The following is an 18,408-nucleotide window of genomic DNA, read 5'->3' as shown; positions in this document are numbered from 1 at the left end:
CTCTCGACTACTGTAATAGGTCTTCAGGGGCAGAAATCCCTTCACCAAATTCCCCTTATTTACAATTCCAACAGCAGTACACTGAGTGCTACCAGTCAGCAGTCTATATTCAGAGGGATTGACACTCCCCTGGTTAAATACATGGAAAAAACTCCCTGATTGGCCCATCAATTGACTCCTTAATCAGGGAGTTCATATTCCAACAGGCCAATCTCAATGGCCTGATTGAAGTCATTACAACTACCAACAATAAACGGGTGATTGATGATGGAAGAATAATCCTTGGTGAGATTACTGCAGCTATGCCGTTTTTATAGCAGATTATTATGAGCAGGTTGTGTCTCCCAAGCATGTTTGTGACTAAAAAGTCCCTGCTACTGTAACTTGAACGATTACAATCTTTCACTGTAACAGTATTATTTGAAAAGTCCCAGTCACCCTGGCCAACATTGGATCCATCAAACATACATGTTTTCAGTCACGTGTTTGATGGCGACTTCAGAGACACATACATGTGGCGCATCACTGGTTCAAAATCCAAACTCATCCTGCAATATTCATTCATTCCATTCAAAACGATGGAATGCTTCCTGTGCCTTTCCCTTCCTTCCATAGTCTACAGGCTTTTAAAATCCAAAAACAGCTTTTGATTAACTTTTTTTTAGTGAAGAACTGATTAGTGAATCTTTTGAACACTCGTGCACCTTGGCCTCTCACTGAGACTCAGCAATAATATTTATAATTACAGTCTCAGTACAAACAAAGCAATCAGATTACCATTTAACCCAGTAAAAAGTCTCACAACACCAGGTTGAAGTCCAACAGGTTTATTTGGTAGCACAAGCTTTCGGAGCACCACTCCTTCATCAGGTGAAACCTTGTGCTACCAAATAAACCTGTCGGACATTAACCTGGAATTGTGAACTTCTCACTGTGCCCACCCAGTCCAATGCCAGCATCTCCACATCATGATTACCATTTGGAACATTGGTTAATGCATTACCAGTGTGCTCTATAGCGATATCCAGGGCTTATGCCTCACAGATTAAGGCGTTTCAGCCCTTTGAGGTTCTGCTGGCTCTTTGAAGGAATTTCCCAATTTCCTTCACCATCCCCATAGCTCCACAATGGGTGGGATTGTCGTGCTGTTACCAGCAGCAGGATCTTCCTGTCCCATCGATGGCGACTCCCCAGCAGCACAGGGTGCAAACGACGGGAAACCCCGTTAACTGTGATGGGACTGTAAGATCCGATTGCTGACCAATAGCAGGCTGTCTCCGCCACTACAGAACACACTGTAGGGTGAGGAATGGAAATTTATAAGATCATAAAAATATAGGAGAATTGGATCATTTGGTCTGCCGTTCAAACACGTCTGATAAGTTTCTCAACTCCTTCCCCTGCCTTTTTCCCATCCTTTTCCCACTCAATGTTTTTGTTTTTAATCTATCTCCTTTTGGAAAATTACCTCCATATCTGCTCCCACCACCTCTCCAGGCATTGCCTTTGAATTCACAACAACATGAAATAAATTCTCTTCATCGGTCCCTCCCAGATTTTCTTTCAGTCATCCTAAATCTGCAACCTTCTCAATGGAAACAGTTTTTCCTTAATCATTCAATCGAAAACCTCCCTAATTTACTGTTTGACTAACTTTATTGTCCCTATGCAAGATTAAAAACTACTTGAAATATGATAAGAATGTTACATACCTCCTCATAAGCACCGGTGCATTCATAGTAATCACGGGATGGTAAGCCAAGGTTGGGCTGGTCAATCTGTCAATTTACCAAACGTTACATTATGTTTAATGTTATATTAAGTCCGGCATTTTTTCTCTCATCTTGACTTTATTGTTCACACTGTGTTAGCATTGTGTGCTCTTAGCAATCTGTGAATTGGCCAGTAGGTATGCGGTGACCTGTAAATCTCCAGAACTTGCTGGTCAACGTACAGCCCCTCATCATTTCATAGAATCCCTACAGTACAGAGGGAGGCCATTCGGTCCATTGAGTCTGTACAAGCAACAATCCCACCCAGGCCCTATTCCCATAACCATCTACCTGCTAATTCCCCTGATAGTAGGGTCAATTTATCATGGCCAATCCACTTAACCCACACATCTTTGGACTGTGGGAGGAAACCGGAGCCCCTGGAGGAAACCTACGCAGGCACGGGGAGAACGTGCAAACAGGCAGCCACCCGAACCGGGAATTGAACCTGGGTCCCAGGCGCTGTGAGGCAGCAGTGCTAACCACCGTGCCACCATGCTGCTCCATTGCTAAGTTTAACCCAGACAAATGGCATTTCATCCTTGGCCTCGTCATTATATTTCTGAACTTCTTGCATTTTCATATTCATTGTCAATTAAACTCACTGCAGGGAGTTATATCTGGCAATCAGCAGTGCAAGTGTCATTTTACTTACTTGGTAATTGTTAATGAAATGCCATTCAATCTCTCTGCCTCAAAAATTAAACAATTTAAACTGCAAGGCAATAAGTGGCTCCTGGAGATTTTAGAATAGCAAATTTAAAATGTTAGACATTGCCTCTTATTTTTCTTAACTCTCTTTTACCTTAATCATACAGTCCCTGCAGTACAGAAGGAGGCGATTCAGCCCATCGAATTGGTACCGACCACAATCCCACACTGACCCCACTCCCGTAACCGTACGTATTTACCCTGCTAATCCCCCTGACACTAGCGGCGATTGTGCATGGCCAATCCACACGGTGACACAGTGGTTAGCACTACTGCTTCACAGTACCAGGGACCTGGGTACGATTCCCGGCTCGGGTCGCTGTCTGTGTGGAGTCTGCACGTTCTCCCCGTGTCTGTGCGGGTTTCCTTTGCGTGGTCTGATTTCCTCCCTCGTTCTGAAAGACGTGCTGGTTTGGGGCATTGACCTGAACAGGCACTGGACTGTGGCGACTAGGGGAATTTCACAGTAACATCATCGCAGAAAGTCTTACTTGTGACTAATAAATAATTTTTCGAAAAAAAATCCATTTAACCTGCACATCTTTGGACTGCAGAGGAAACCGATGCATCTGGAGGAAACCCACGCAGACATGGGGAGAATGTGCAGACTCCACACATACAGTGACCTGAATTGAACCTGAGACCCTGCTGCTGTGAGGCAGCAGTTCTAACCACTGTGCCGTATTGGGTCATTAAATCTATTTATTAAATAGATATACTGCAGATCCCGTTGCTCACTTTGGTCTCCTAGTAAAGTCACCATAGTCCCAGATCGCTATAGGCTGCTCTATCCTTTGAGGGGGGAGAGCTGACTGGTGGTCATTTAACCTGAGGATCACCACGCCTCAGATGTGTGGCAAGATTGAGAAGGCACAGCCTTCATGGTTAACCTCAACTGAAAGGGGGATTGAACCTGTTGGTGTTCCGCTGCATCATTAACCAGCAGTCCAGCCAACAGAGCTGAAACAACCCCCAAGCCCCTCAGCCTGGCCAAGGTAGCTATTAACCGTTTTAGGCAGTGGGCAATTTAGCAGTTGGTAAAGGGACTACCTGCCCCTTTACTGTGGTGACATTTGTGGCTGGGGAGCCTTGCAGATTGTGTCCACTGGCATGTGGAGGCCTTTCATGATTAGTGGGCACCAGGGGGCCCGGGTTGCATCATCACCCCAGAAATGACATTTTGGTTCAGTGAATTAAATTTCCTTTGGCATTCTGTTTTAGTTACAGTGCCCCACCAGGGGCTGTCACCTCCCTCTCATTTAACTTATTGATAATTTTGTTTAATTAGAAGAGGGATTACTGGGACACGGGGTTAGTTGCTAAGGGGCAGACATTTGCAATGCTGCATTCTGTAAATAAATGAACAAAAAGATTTGAATCTACCCTCGCAGTCCACTACCTGGTTTGGAATCCAATTATCAGAGAAGGGTCCTCGGTCTATTCCCAGACCTGTCCAATTTGCCTTGTTTTACATACATAATATCATAGAAACCCTACAGAGCAGAAAGAGGACCTTCAGCCCATCGAGTCTGCACTGACCACAATCCCAGCCAGGCCCTACCCCCATAACCCTATACATTTTACCTGCTAATCCCTCTAATCTAAGCATCCTAGTACACTAAGTTGCAATTTTAGCATGGCCAATCAACCTAACCCACACATCTTTGGACTGTGGGAGGAAGCCGGAGCATCCGGAGGAAACCCACTCAGACACGGGGAGAATGTGCAAACTCCACACAGACAGTGACCCGAGCCGGGAATCGAACCCAGATCCCTGGGGCTGTGAAGCAGCAGCGCTAACCACTGTGTTACCGTGCCGCCCGTATTCATTTGAAATGAGAGGGAAATAGACGCGTTCCCGTCCTGCAATCTCCTCTCTGAATTTTCCTCCAAAAAGTTCACACAGGTGACGCCCCAAACCAAAAATCTAGCCCAATTTTCAATGGGCATACCTCGTTAAATTTTTATGTCGTACATTAGCGCTTAATATAAAAAAGGATAGCAAGAGTTTTTATAATATATAAAAAGGAAGAGACTGGCTAGGGTGAACGTTGGACCCTTAGGGGATGAGAAAGGGGACCTAGTGGTAGGGGAAGGGGATATGGCTGAGGTCCTGAATAACTTTTTTGTTTCGGTCTTCACGGAGGAGGACGTGAATAATTTGCCGGGTGTTTGCGATGGAAAGGTGGTAGGACTGGAGGGTCTCAATGACATTACTGTTACTAGAGAGGCGGTGCTCGACAGACTGGAGGGACTGATTGTGGACAAGTCCCCAGGACCGGATGGAATGCATCCGAGGGTTCTGAAAGAAATGGCGGAGGTGATAGTGGATGCCTTGGTGGTTATTTTCCAGACGTCGCTGGATTCCGGGGAAGTGCCAGAAGATTGGAAAACGGCTAATGTTACGCCGTTGTTTAAGAAGGGTGCCAGGCAAAAGGCAGGGAATTATACGCCGGTTAGTTTAATGTCTGTTGTAGGTAAAATGTTAGAATCCGTCATCAAGGAGGAAATAGCGAGGCATCTTGAGGGGAATTGCTTGATAGAGCAGACGCAGCACAGTTTCGTTAAAGGGAAGTCGTGTCTGACAAATTTACTGGAGTTCTATGAGGATGTGTCTAGGGCGGTGGATAAGAGCCGGTGGATGTGGTCTTTCTTGAATTTCAGAAGGCGTTTGACAAGGTACCTCACAAGAGGTTATTGCAGAAGGTCAGGGGACATGGAGTTGGGGGTAGGGTGTTAGCGTGGATAGAGGATTGGTTGTCAAATAGGAGGCAGAGAGTGGGGGTCATTGGGTGCTATTCGGATTGGCAGTTGGTGACTAGTGGGGTGCCCCAGGGGTCAGTTCTGGGGCCTCAGCTATTTACCACTTATATAGATGATCTGGAGGAGGGAACCGAGTGTATAGTGTCGAAATTTGCTGATGACGCCAAGATTGGTGGAACGGCAAATTGTGCGGAGGGTGTGGAGAGTCTGCAGAAGGATTTAGATAGGCTGGGCGAATGGGCCAGGAACTGGCAAATGGAATTTAATGTTGGCAAGTGCGAGGTGGTCCACTTTGGTAGGAATAATGGTAGGAAGGATTATTACTTACGGGGCGAAAAACTGCAGCAGGCGACGGTGCAGAGGGACCTCGGGGTCCTAGTGCATGAGTCACAAAAACCCAGCTTGCAGGTGCAGCAGGTGGTCAGGAAGGCGAATGGGATGCTGGCCTTCATAGCGAGGAGGATTGAATATAAAAGTAGGGAGGTCTTGCTGCGGCTGTATAGACCATTGGTGAGGCCGCAGCTGGAGTACTGTGTGCAGTTTTGGGCGCCATACTTACGCAAGGATATTTTGGCCTTGGAGGGAGTGCAGAGGAGGTTTACTAGGCTGATGCCGGAGTTGACGGGGTTGAGCTATGAGGAGAGGCTGAATAAACTAGGCTTGTACTCTTTAGAGTTTCGAAGAATGAGGGGAGATCTCATTGAGACGTATAAGATGATGAATGGGATGGATAGGATAGAGGTGGAGAGACTCTTCCCGCTCAGAAAGGACAGTAGGACTAGGGGGCACAGCCTCAAGATAAAAGGGGGGCGGTTTAGAACGGAGTTGAGGAGGAACTTCTTCACTCAAAGGGTGGTGAATCTCTGGAATTCTCTGCCCGTTGAAGTGGTGGAGGCTGCCTCGCTAAATATTTTTAAGACGCGGGTTGATGGGTTTTTGATAAGCGAGGGGATTAAGGGTTATGGGGAGAGGGCGGGAAAGTGGAACTGAGCCACAACAGATCAGCCATGATCTTATTGAATGGCGGGGCAGGCTCGAAGGGCTAGATGGCCTACTCCTGCTCCTATTTCTTATGTTCTTATGTTCTTATAAAACTAATGTGCCGTAAATGAATGAAGCAAAATTGAAGTTGAACAAAACTGAATCTTATCAAAGTCACGTACGTGGATTATGTGAACATTGGAATTTTTGTCATCGGTACCAACGAAAAAGTCTATGATCACACGTTTTCCAAACATGCCAGTCATTTTCCCAATGACGGCCTCAAGTGTCCAGTTGTTGCCTAGGAGAAAGCAAACACACAGGGTGATGACAGCAAACTGGATGTCCTTCAGTTCAGAGAACATCCCCTCACTCAGCCCCCAAACTAAAATTCCCCGGAGCAGCTCGTTGGAAGTTGGTCACTGACACAAAAGCAAAAACAAACTGCAGATGTTGGGAACATGAAATCCAGACCGGAAGTGGTCAAATTACTCATCCTGTCAGGCAGGATCTGTGGGGAACCAGCGTCATCCTTTCCAGTTGATTCAGGCAAATTATTCATTACAGTGAATAGCAAGCCGCCACAAGCTTAAGATGAGGTTATGGTTGAAATTCCCCAGCCTCGCCCACAGTTGGGATTCTCCAGTCCCGCTGCACTGAATGGAGTTTTGGCTGAGTGCCAAATTCTCCATTCTCGCTGGCAGCAGTGTTGGGGCAAATAAGACTGAAAGATGCCTATGAGCGCGAAATAAAGTCAACCAGGCTTTCATGGAATTAGAGAATCCCTACGGTACAGTAGGAGGCCATTCGGCCCATTAGACTGCACTGACTCTCTCTGACAGAGTATTTTACCCAGGCCCCCTCCCTGCCCCATCCTCATAATCTCACACATTTCCCATAGCTAATCCATTTAACCTACACGTTATGAGATTAAGGGTCAATTTACCATGGCCAATGCACCTAACCCGCACATCTTTGAACAGTGGAAGAAAACCAGAGCACCCAGACGAAATGCAAACAGACACAGGGAGAATGCAAACTTCACACCTGAGGCTGGAATTGAGCCCGGGCCCCTGGTGCTGTGAGGCTGCAGTGCTAGAATCAACACATTTTTGACCCAAAATACATTCTAGGTAAAGGCAGTGGATGGAGAGTTCAGAAAGTTAATAATGGAGGAGCAAATTGGACAGCAATGGATCAGATGCTGTTTATATACTCCATCTGATCTTTCATTTACTTGTGTAATATTGGGGTAATGAACACTTATGCATGGCACTATTGTAACAGAGCCACTAATTATTTTATTAAAACAAACGGATATGTTATTGTGTACCACAATATTTTTGGCTAAAGTGTTTTCAAAGTAAGGCAGATTCTTCACTGCCTCTGTGTGTGTGAGTGTATGAATGAATGTCAGTGCAAATGATATTCACTGCAAGTGGCAGTGAGTTCTGTACTCTCGCCATACTCTGTAAATAAATTCCTCCTAAGTTACTTGTTTGATTTTTCTTTACAAGCTGCCTGCTGTTCTCGCTGCCCTTGTTCTGGACCCAGGCACAACTGGAAGCTATTTATCTGCACCTGCACTATTTATCTCTGCATGATGTTCAGGAACTGTTTGTAATCTCCTCTTAGTCTGCTCCTTTCCAGATAATAATACTCCATCTTGCTTAACACTACCTGATTATCATATCCTTTCCATTTGCTGGTATCTTTATCATTGCAGGTAGTCTCACAACACCAGTCCAACAGGTTTATTTGGTAGTACAAGCTTCCAGAGCATTGCCCCTCCATCAGGTGAGCGAAAAAGGGTAACACTCCAAAAGCTTGTGTTGTCAAATAAACTTGTTGGACTTTAACCTGGTGTTGCGAGACTGCTTACTGTGCCTACCCCAGTCCAACGCCAGCATCTCCACATCATCACCTTTATCATTGTATTCTGCACTTTCTCCAACACTTTTAAAGTTTGAAGGTTATTTATTGGTATCACAAGTAGGCTTACATTAACACCGCAGTGAAGTTACTCTGAAAATCCCCAAGTCGCCACACTCTGGCACCTGTTCAGTTACACTCAGCATGGCCAATGCACCTAACCTGCCCATCTTTTGAACTGTGGAAGGAAACTGGGGAACAACTAGAGGAAACTCACATGTTTTTGCGGTATGGAGACCAGTACTGTGTATTATACTCAAAAGTGCAATCTAATCAAGGTTGTGTATAAATTTAACATTCTCCCTCAGCATTTGTTTCCCTTAGTTTCCCCTAGGTGGCACAGTGGTCAGCACTGCTGCCTCACAGCAACAGGGACCCTGGTTCAATTCTGGCCTCGGGTCACTGTCTGCGTGGAGTGTGCACATTCTCCCCGTGTCTGCGTGGCTTTCCTCTGGCTGCTCCGGTTTCTTCCCACAGTCTAATGATGTGGATTGGCCATGCTAAATTGCCCCTGAGTGTTAGGGGGATTATCAGGGTAAATAAGTGGGATTATAGGGATAGGGCCCAGGTGGGATCGATGTCAGTGTAGACTCGATGGATCGAAAGGCCTCCTTCTGCACTGTAGGGATTCTATGATCATTAGAGCTTCTATGATCAAATGCACTTCAGTGCTTGGTTTGCAATCATTTGGCCTTCTCAACTTGCTGCTTGTTTTAGCCATTTATGTATCCATCTTCTCCAACCTCTTTTATTCCTCTATCCCATTTAATATCTTAGCCTGCAACGAACGAGTAGTTTCTTTGTTTCGCCCACCGCTTTATACTTTACCATGGTCATTTTAATTTATCATTGATCTGCCTAGCTTGCAAGCCACTTAATGCCATCCTGAACTTTGGCACAGGCCTCAATATTGGTATCAGCTGTAAATTTCAATGCCACAGTTTCCAATTTCAGAGTCCATATTATTTGCATGCTCAGCAAATGACTGTAGTCCCATCACAGAGCTGGAGCAAATTGGCACTCGCGAGTCTGGCGTCTGCTTATTGCTCAACTAGTTACTGTGTGTTGTTCACAGGTCAGGATTTTCTCTCTTCAGCTGGGCAATTTTGATAAAACAAAAGTGCGTCCAATATTGTAAATCCAGTTCTGATCTCACCATGTATCGTGTTCCAGTTGTCCATTGCGACCGGCCAGTCAAACACACCGGTCAGCATGTCAATTAACGGAGCTCCACCCTTGCTCTCAATCACAGCTGGAGTACAAAACAAAGAGAAGTGTTAGCGCGTGTTGTTAGGAATGGGTTAACTGCAACCTTCCACTTTAAACTTAATTCGTAGCTTAATTGTTTAATAGCACTCACCGGGATATATAAAGGTGTTACAGGTGGCACTGGGTTTGTGCGTGTGCAGTTGTAAAAGAGAATAAAGTGAGTTTGTGAGGAAACTGGACTTTATAGAATCCCTATAGTGCAAAAGGAGGCCCTTTGGCCCATCGAGTCTGCACCGACCACTATCCCACGCAGGCCCAATTCCCGCAATCCCACATATTTACGCTGCTAATCCCTCTGACACTATGGGTCAATTTATCATGGCCAATTAACCTGACCCACACATCTTTAGGCCTGTGGGAGGAAACTAGAGCGCCCGGAGGAAACCCATGCGGACATGAGGAGAATGTGCAAACTCCGCACAGTGACCTGAGGCCAAAATCGAACCCAGGTCCCTGGCGGCGTGAGGCAGCAGTGCTAACCACTATGCCACCGTGCCCACCCTCATCTTTTATTATTACTGGACTGCAACTGTTAAGACGTATCAAGGTCAACATAAAAATAGTTAAATCTGTCTCCTCACTCACTTTGATTTGTGCATGACTTGTACAGTGTCTTTGCTTTCTGAATCGCTTCAGGATCTCCATGGTCTGGGTTCTCGAGGACATCTAGAATCAGGAAGGAAAAGAAAGCATTAGGATGGGTAAGGCAGATCAGCCACATTTCAAGTCAGTTGCTGAAAAAGGTTTCCACAACCACTTAATGGTTTGTGGGTGTTTCATCCAAGCATTGATGAACATAGTAATAAGAGGAACACCATTCAGCACCTTGTACCTGTTACACATTTCAAGCAGACTCTGGGCGGCCTGCGAACCAACTTTATTTACCTGTCCTTGCTCCACGTCATTTAATATCCTTCCCTGCGCTGCCTGGAATATATTTCGATGAGTGCTCCTTCCCTTTGATGGATTTTAATTTAGAGGTTGTCCGGACATTAATTAAGATTCTGAATGCCTTTTTTAAAGTCTGAGGGCTTGACAATGCACTTTGAGTTTAGAAAGTGACTGTCAATCACTGAGAAGAGGATTTGGTGTGGCACAGTGGTTAGCACTGCTGCCTCAGAGCGCCAGGGACCCGGGTTCGATTCCGGCCTTGGGTCACTGTCTGTCTGCACATTCTCCCCGTGTCTGCGTGAGTTTCTTCCAGATGCTCCTGTTTCCTTCCACAGCCCAAAGATGTGCAGGTTAGGTTGATCGAGTGTGATAAATTGACCCTTAGTGTCAGGAGGATTAGCAGGGTAAATACTTGGGGTTACAGGGATAGGGTCTGGGTGGCATTGATGATGGTGCAGGCTCAATGGGCCAAATGGCCTCTTTCTGCACCGTAGAGATCCTATGATTCTATCTATGATTGTAGTTGGAATACAAGGTGAGTTCGGTTTCAGGTTGCCAACTCTTGTTCAAAGTAGTCCAGGATGTGTTACCACATGAGCTCCAGCTGCCTTGCCACCCTCCAAGCCCCTGCATTGGTTACCAGCAGGTTCATTGCCATGACGCCTTGCCCTCCCAAAGCCTATTGGAAAGTGAATACTCTCTATCATTTCCTGATTGGGTGATTCTTGACTGTCAGTTGAACAGCTGTCCCATCTCCAATACTTGTTATGACTTAATAATTTAAAGTCTTCACTTCACTCTACTTCAGGGTTGTGGGGAGTTGGACAGAAACTGGCACAAGGCAGGATATACCCAGGACAGGACGCCAGTCCATTATAGGGCACACGCTCATACACACAAACAAACTAAGGGACAATTTAGCATGGCCAATCCACCTAACCCGCACATCTTTGGACTGTGGGAAGAAACCAGAGCACTCGGAGGAAACCCAAGCAGACACAGGGAGAATGTGCAAACTCCACATAGAGAGTTGAGGCCAGAATCAAACCCAGGTCCTTAAAACTATGAGGCAATAGTGCTAACCACTGTGCCACCGTGCCACCATAAATTAAAATACCTAAAGAAAATAAAGTCAAGTGCAATTATTCCCCCGATTTTTCTGTCTGTGTCATCCAGCAATTTACTTCTTCATTTCCTGAAGCCTACAGGGGAATCCTGGAAGGTTGGCAGCACAAGCTGTGTTGTATTAGAGTCTTCATGCCAGCTACTAGCCATACAACAGGCCTGAAGTGTGTTTACCACCTTCCAGTGCTGGACGCAGGTGCAAAGTGTAAAAGTACAACAGGATAGTGTAAATTGCACAACTGCTGACAGATGGAATTTAGAAGCAGTCAAACTATGCAAGCTCTGCTAACAGGCTATAAATTAACAAGTTAAAGAGAATGACCTTCAAATCTGAGTTCTCTTAGGTCAATCAGCACTTTCATCACAAAGTGCCATCTACCAAAGGTATCTTGGAGGTCAAGCAAGTCACAGAGCTATAATCCAGGCATGGCAATGTGCTTTGAATTCGCTCTAATAAAGTATTGTGTGTACACACTGCAATTACTTCAATCAGGCCATTGAGGTTGGCCTACTGGAGTATGAACTCCCTCATTAAGGATCCAATTGATGGGCCAGTCGGAGATTCTTTTCCTTGTATTTAACCGGGAGTGTCAGTTCCTCTGGCACTCCTGAAGGTAGACTGCTGACTGATAACACTCTGTGTACTGCTGTTGGAATTGTAAATAAAAGGATTTTGGTGAAGGGAATTCTGCCTTTGGAAACTTATTACATACACAATTTAGACTTTGTTAAGGACCAGATGAGAGTCCAAGACATATGATTAAGCCAGCCTAGATTCCAACTTTTCAATTTGCCATGAGGGAGAGCATAAAGTGTTTCACTCCAGGTAGGGTTCAAGTGACCCACTAGGAAGCTTTTATTAAAACAAAATTTATTTATGAGCACAGTTAGAACATGATAAAAATATTAGCATATGTTTTACCTATTACAATACTTAAACATGACAAAATATAATTCTTAACAGCTAGCTACCACTATTGTTCCAATTTAGCAGTATCTCTTATAGATGTGAATCTTTTTCAGCACCAGTTAGCACAGGAACAAAAGATGCTTATGTAGGTTCACATTTCCAGCCTTTTAACACTTCTGGAGAGTGATCCATACAGACACTTGTCTTCTAGTTCTCATGCACCAATCTCCAAAGAAAGCTCCAGCCCCCAAACAGTAGAATGTCAGAGGAAAAGATTCATCCCTTAGCAGATTCCAATCTCCAGACACCAGACATAGCAAGACATACAGAGAAAGTGACCTCTCTCTAAAGATTCCAAAAGTAGACTGCCTTGAGTTCTCAGTGAAGCCTAGCTGTACCCAGTCATATAGCCTTACCTGTTAATCAACCCAATCAAGCCCCACACTGCTGTATCCCACGGGAAAACACAAAACAACAGAACCCTGCATTGGGTTCAGATCAAAACAAACACTGAATCAATTAAGATCAATTATGTCGCTGTAGTAACAATAGAGAGCTGCTGGATCTAGGTAAAACAGCTCTGAGTGCGTTGAACAGACCCTGCACCACAAACATGACTAAAATACATTTCTTAAAGACACTGTGTTATCACACTTTCACAAGCTGAGAACGGCTGGTGTCAGCTGTCGTTCAATGAGTAGTACTTTTATGCGTGAATCAGTAATGTCATTGGATCAGTTCCTACATCAGGAGCTGTGACATGTAATCCAGATGGTCTGTGCTAGTACTGAAGCAGTGTTACACGACTGGAGTGCAGTTCCCATCTATATAACCAGATTCTTTTTACCAATTCCTTATCTGTAAAATGTACCACAGCTCAATTTCAAAGGTAAGGACAATTATTATGGGCATTTGGGCCAATATTTATCCTTCAACCAATACCCCCAAAAATAGATGATCTGATCATTATCTCGTGACTGTGGGATCTTGCTGTGCACACACTGATAGCCACATTCCCCAGCCTTACATTAGTGACAACACTTCAAAGCACTTCATTGCTTGTAAAGCAACACAGGAGATGCTGAGGTCAAGAAAGGCGCTAAGTAAATGCAAGCCCTTCTCCTGTCCATTTCTCAGGGACGAATGGTGGAAACATGTTTTACCTTTCCCACCAGACTAGGTAAATTGAATGCTGCACAGCATTTAAACCCCGACTTCTAGGAACCAAGAAGTTCCTAGATGTGCTGCTTAAGTAATTTTCTTGATTAGCAGTGTTCCCTTGTAAAGGAACATCCTTTCAAAATGGTTCATATTCAAAACTGGGGGAGGAGAGTGGATCTTTAATAGCCTCCAACAGTCGCAATCATCTCTGGCTTTGAGGCCTTCTGGCTGGTATCCGAAACAGAAGGCTTTCGCTCCCTTGATGTCAGAAGAAAGGAAGGTACTTATATAGAAATGTTGCCAACTGAAAAAGAGATAGCCAGCATAGATCTGCTTTCCAACTCTTGGTCTGTAGCCCTGTAGGTTAAGGACCTCAAGTACAATGAGGTTATATGCCTCTATATCCCTTCTGCCCCCTGGTTATTGAATTTTCTGCTAAGGGATACAGGAATTTCAAATCCATTCAATCAAATTGCAATTAATACAAAGACAGAATGCAACAAGACCAACATGGATAAACATTCAGAACGGGTTTATAATTGAGAAATGAACTCCAATACAGATAAATGTGAGGTAGCACAGATCAGTTGGAAGAACAAGGAAGGTACATCAGACGGATTAGAGGAGATAGGAATCTGGTACAAACACACAAGTCACTAGAAGTAGTAACGCAGATCAACAAGGGCATAATAAAAGCAGTAAAAAGTCTGACAACACCAGGTTTTAGTCCAACCTATTTATTTGATAATATACTCGCAAGCTTTCGAGGGGTTACCCTCTTCGTCAGGTGAATGGAGAGTTCTGGCCTCAGACAGAGCATATAAAGCACAGACAGTTTAGAGATTACTGATTAAAATGCGAATCCTTACACCTAACCTGCTGTTCAAGACCTGAAGTGGCTGATAATGTGAGTGGTAGGAGCACTGATCACAGTTTAAAGAGATGTGTATTGTCTCCAGACAGTACAGTAAGTGAGGTTTTGCAAACCCAGGCAAGTCACGGGGGTTACAGATAGTGCGACATGAACCCAAGATCCCTGTTGAGACCGTCCTCATGTGTGCGGAACTTGGCTATCAGTCTCTGCTCAGCGACTCTGCGCTGTCGTGTGTTGTGAAGGCCGCCTTGGAGAATGCTTACCCGAAGGTCAGAGGCTGAATGCCCGTGACCACTGAAGTGTTCGCCAACAGGAAGGGAACAGTCTTGCCTGGTGACTGTCGAGCGATGTTCATTCATCCGTTGTCGTAGCGTCTGCATGGTCTCCCCAATGTACCATGCTTCGGGACATCCTTTCTTGCAACGTATCAGGTAGACAATGTTGGCCGAGTTGCAAGAGTATTTACCATGTACCTGGTGGATGGTATTCTCACGTGTGATGATGGTATCCATGTCGATGACCCGGCATGTCTTGCAGAGGTTGCTGTCTGTGCTTTATATGCTCTGTCTGAGGCCAGAACTCTCCATTCACCTGACGAAGAGGGTAACCCCTCGAAAGCTTGCGAGTATATTATCAAATAAATAGGTTGGACTAAAACCTGGTGTTGTCAGACTTTTTACTGTGTTTACGCCAGTCCAACGCCGGCATACCCACATCATAATAAAAGCAAACAGAGCACTGGAGTGTATTTCTAAAGAGTTAAAATTGAAAAGCAGTGAAGTTATGCTTAACTTGTATAGATCAATATGGTTAGCTATGGTTAGATCACATTTAAACAAACTGTGAAGAGTCCTGGTTGCAATGTTATGGAAAAGATATGGAGGCATCAGGGAAAACTGGAAAAGGTTCAGAAGGATGATACAAGAAATGAGTGGATGAACCACTCAGGAAAGAGTGAAAATCTTTGCTTTTTTTTTCCTGAAAAGTGAATGCTGAGATGTGAGAGGGGTTTAAGATAATGAAAGGATTTGATAGCATAGATGTATAGATGATGTTCCCTCTTGCTGGGAAGTCCAAAACTAAAGGTTATCAATACAACAAATGGAAATCCCATCAAAAACATCTTCGACCTTGAGGGTGGTGCGAATATGGAACTTGTTCCCACAGGGAGATGTTGAGGTAAAAAGCACAGTTGTGTGTAAAGGAAAGCTGGATAAACACAAGGAGGAAGAAATAGAAAAATAAACTGATTGGGTGAGATGAGAAGGACTCAGTGGAACTGATGTGGTGCATGGACCAACCGGAATGAATGGCCTGTCGACTCCATTTATTTCTGGGAGGATGGAGATATTCCTGGCCACCTCCCCTCTCGGGTCTTCCACAACGAAAGAGGGCAGGCCTAAACTAAAGGCCTATTTATAAAGGGCACCATTCCAACTGGGCTTCCACCAGACCAATATCCATGAAAATATAGAGGGAGCCATCTTGGAATCTCACCTGCATAAGCAAGGCATTTAAATACTGCCCTCTGTTGCAGCCATCACCCCCTCACCATCCTTTATATTTTGGGAAGCCATCAGAAAGGCATATGAAAATATTTCTCCTCATCTCAACACTGCCTGAGAAATGGTGGAACTAAACTAAAGCTAATTAACTTTTACATTTCAAAATCAGAATAAATTCTCTCATGCTTTGGTATGAAGACTGAGTCAAAAATGCAAGACGTCTTGTCATAGCTGTAAATATCTCAAAGTGCTTTGTATCTTGCCACTGCATTCCACAACCTAATAATCTGACGAAATCCATTGGGTGGAATTCGAAATGAAGAAATGGCCCTGAATTGAAGAACAGAACTCGCGCAGATTGTAGGACTAACTGTGCCATAGGATAGAGACGGGGGCAGGTTGTTAAGAAGGCGTACGGTGTCTTGGCGTTTATTGGTAGGGGGATTGAATTTAGGAGTCGCAGCGTCATGTTGCAACTGTACACAACTCTGGTGCGGCCGCACTTGGAGTACTGTGTGCAGTTCTGGTCCCCACATTACAGGAAGGATGTGGAGGCTTTGGAGAGGGTGCAGAGGAGGTTTACCAGGATGTTGCCTGGTATGCAGGGGAGGTCCTATGAGGAGAGACTGAGGGATTTGGGGTTGTTTTCACTGGAAAGAAGGCGGCTAAGAGGGGATCTTATAGAAACATATAAGATGATTAGAGGTTTAGATAGGGTGGATGGTGATAGCCTGTTTCCTCGGATGGAGAAATCTAGCACGAGGGGGCATGGCTTTAAATTAAGGGGGGGTAGTTATAGGACGGATGTCAGGGGTAAGTTCTTTACCCAGAGGGTGGTGAGGGACTGGAATGCCCTGCCTGCTGCAGTTGTAAATGCGCCTAGTTTGGGGGCGTTTAAGAGATCCGTGGATAGGTTTATGGACGAAAAGGGATTGGTTTAGATTAGTGGGTCAATGTTTTTTTTTAAAAAATAAGACTGGTCGGCGCAACATTGTGGGCCGAAGGGCCTGTTCCACGCTGTAATGTTCTATGTTCTATGTTCTGTCGCACCGTGGCATGTACTCCCCAGTGGAAGCAGCTCACCATTGGCTGCTGGGGGGATCTCCTGGTCCTGTCAATGTCTGAGACATTTTGCACGGCTTACTCGCCCTGCCACCGAGGAACCAGACTCACCTTCGGTAAGGTCGTAAAATCGTGCCGGCAGGAAGGGCTGGAAAATCTCACCCACAGCAGAAAGAGGCCATTCAGCTCATTGTACCTACGCTGGCTCTTACTCCCACTCCTTTGCCCTTACCCCTCATTCCCTCCCAAATGATACACTGTAGGAGAGAAATTTGAAAATCATGAATCATAAGTAGGACCAAACACTGCAGAGTTTGGTTATCGGAGACATCCATGTTTCTGTCAACAGCTTCTGAACCAGTGCTACTTTGTGTAAATTAACGCAACTACAACATTTGACACCCAATCCATAATTGTACTTCAGTGTGCATGCAATTCTGAACCTCTATTCTCTATTTTGTCCAGTGTGGATGTGGAGATGCCGACATTGGACTGGGATAGGCCCAGTAAGAAGTCTCACAACACCAGGTTAAAGTCCAATATGTTTATTTGGAATCACGAGCTTTCCTTCATCAGGTGAGTGCAGAGATGGATTCACAAACATGGCAAAGATACAATTGCAATATAATGGTTGAATTGCAAGTCCAGTGAGGTTAGAGTGATAGAGTGTGTGCCTCTCTGGCCTCTGGGGCTCCATGGCAATGCAGGAAGAAGTTTGGTAACTGACCAGATAATCCAAGGGAATCTTCTGCTTGACTCTTCCTCACTATTTATCAATCTATGGCACTTCTTTGTTCAGTGTTCCAGGACTGTCCGCTAAACCTCTGTCATCTTCTCCCATCTTACAACCTCTGCAGCACGATGGCACAGTGGTTAGCACTGCTGCCCCACAGTGCCAGGGACCCGGGTTCGATTCTGGCCTCAGGTGATGGTGTGGAGGTTGCACATTTTCTCTGGGTGGGTTTCCTCCGAGTGCTCCAGTTTACTCCCACATCCCAAAGGTGTGCAGGTTAGGTTGATTGGTCATGCTAAATTGACCCTTAGTGATGAGGGGTTTGCAGGGTAAATACACTGGGTTGCGGGGATGGGTAGGATGATTGTCAGTGCAGGCACGATGGGCTGAATGGCCTCCTGCAGGGATCCTATGAAACAATGTACAAGAGAGCTGAAGCACCAGCATGCCATCTTGTCCCCTCTCCCCACAATAATCAAAAAGGATCCCTTACGAGGACCCAGGACAATTAGATGGCTAAAATCTGCCTGTATGATGTAACTTCACCGCTGGATCTTTTGATTTAGCTTCCTCAGATGTTTTCTGATGCAGTTGTCATAAAACAAATAATGCATTTGCCAAGATTTTGTGAGTGAACAGTGGTGTCTGGATGTTTTACTGACTGCCAACAGGGAATGTGTTGACCATTTTCTCAAATGTATTGGCAGCAACTCAGGTTC

The 18,408-nt window shown here is 45.0% G+C and overlaps 1 protein-coding gene across 4 annotated transcripts in view; it reads right to left on the bottom strand.

Moving 5' to 3' along the window:
* LOC145341139 (neprilysin-like) overlaps nt 1-18,408 on the bottom strand; it is a 216,495-nt gene that overhangs the window by 95,354 nt on the left and 102,733 nt on the right. For all 4 annotated transcript variants that reach the window (XM_080186028.1, XM_080186027.1, XM_080186029.1 and 1 more), the window contains exons 5-8: nt 10,014-10,094; nt 9,316-9,411; nt 6,410-6,528; nt 1,713-1,778 (exon numbers count right to left, since the gene is read on the bottom strand). In XM_080186028.1, coding sequence (XP_080042154.1) covers nt 1,713-1,778; nt 6,410-6,528; nt 9,316-9,411; nt 10,014-10,094 — 362 coding nt within the window. The remainder of the gene's footprint in view (nt 1-1,712; nt 1,779-6,409; nt 6,529-9,315; nt 9,412-10,013; nt 10,095-18,408) is intronic.

This window comes from Carcharhinus amblyrhynchos, chromosome 3, assembly GCF_965287045.1.
Source record: "Carcharhinus amblyrhynchos chromosome 3, sCarAmb.v2.hapA, whole genome shotgun sequence".
Classification (NCBI taxonomy): Eukaryota; Metazoa; Chordata; class Chondrichthyes; order Carcharhiniformes; family Carcharhinidae; genus Carcharhinus; species Carcharhinus amblyrhynchos.
The sequence above is the reverse complement of the archived record's forward strand: the minus strand, read 5'-3'. Positions and strand labels throughout refer to the sequence as shown.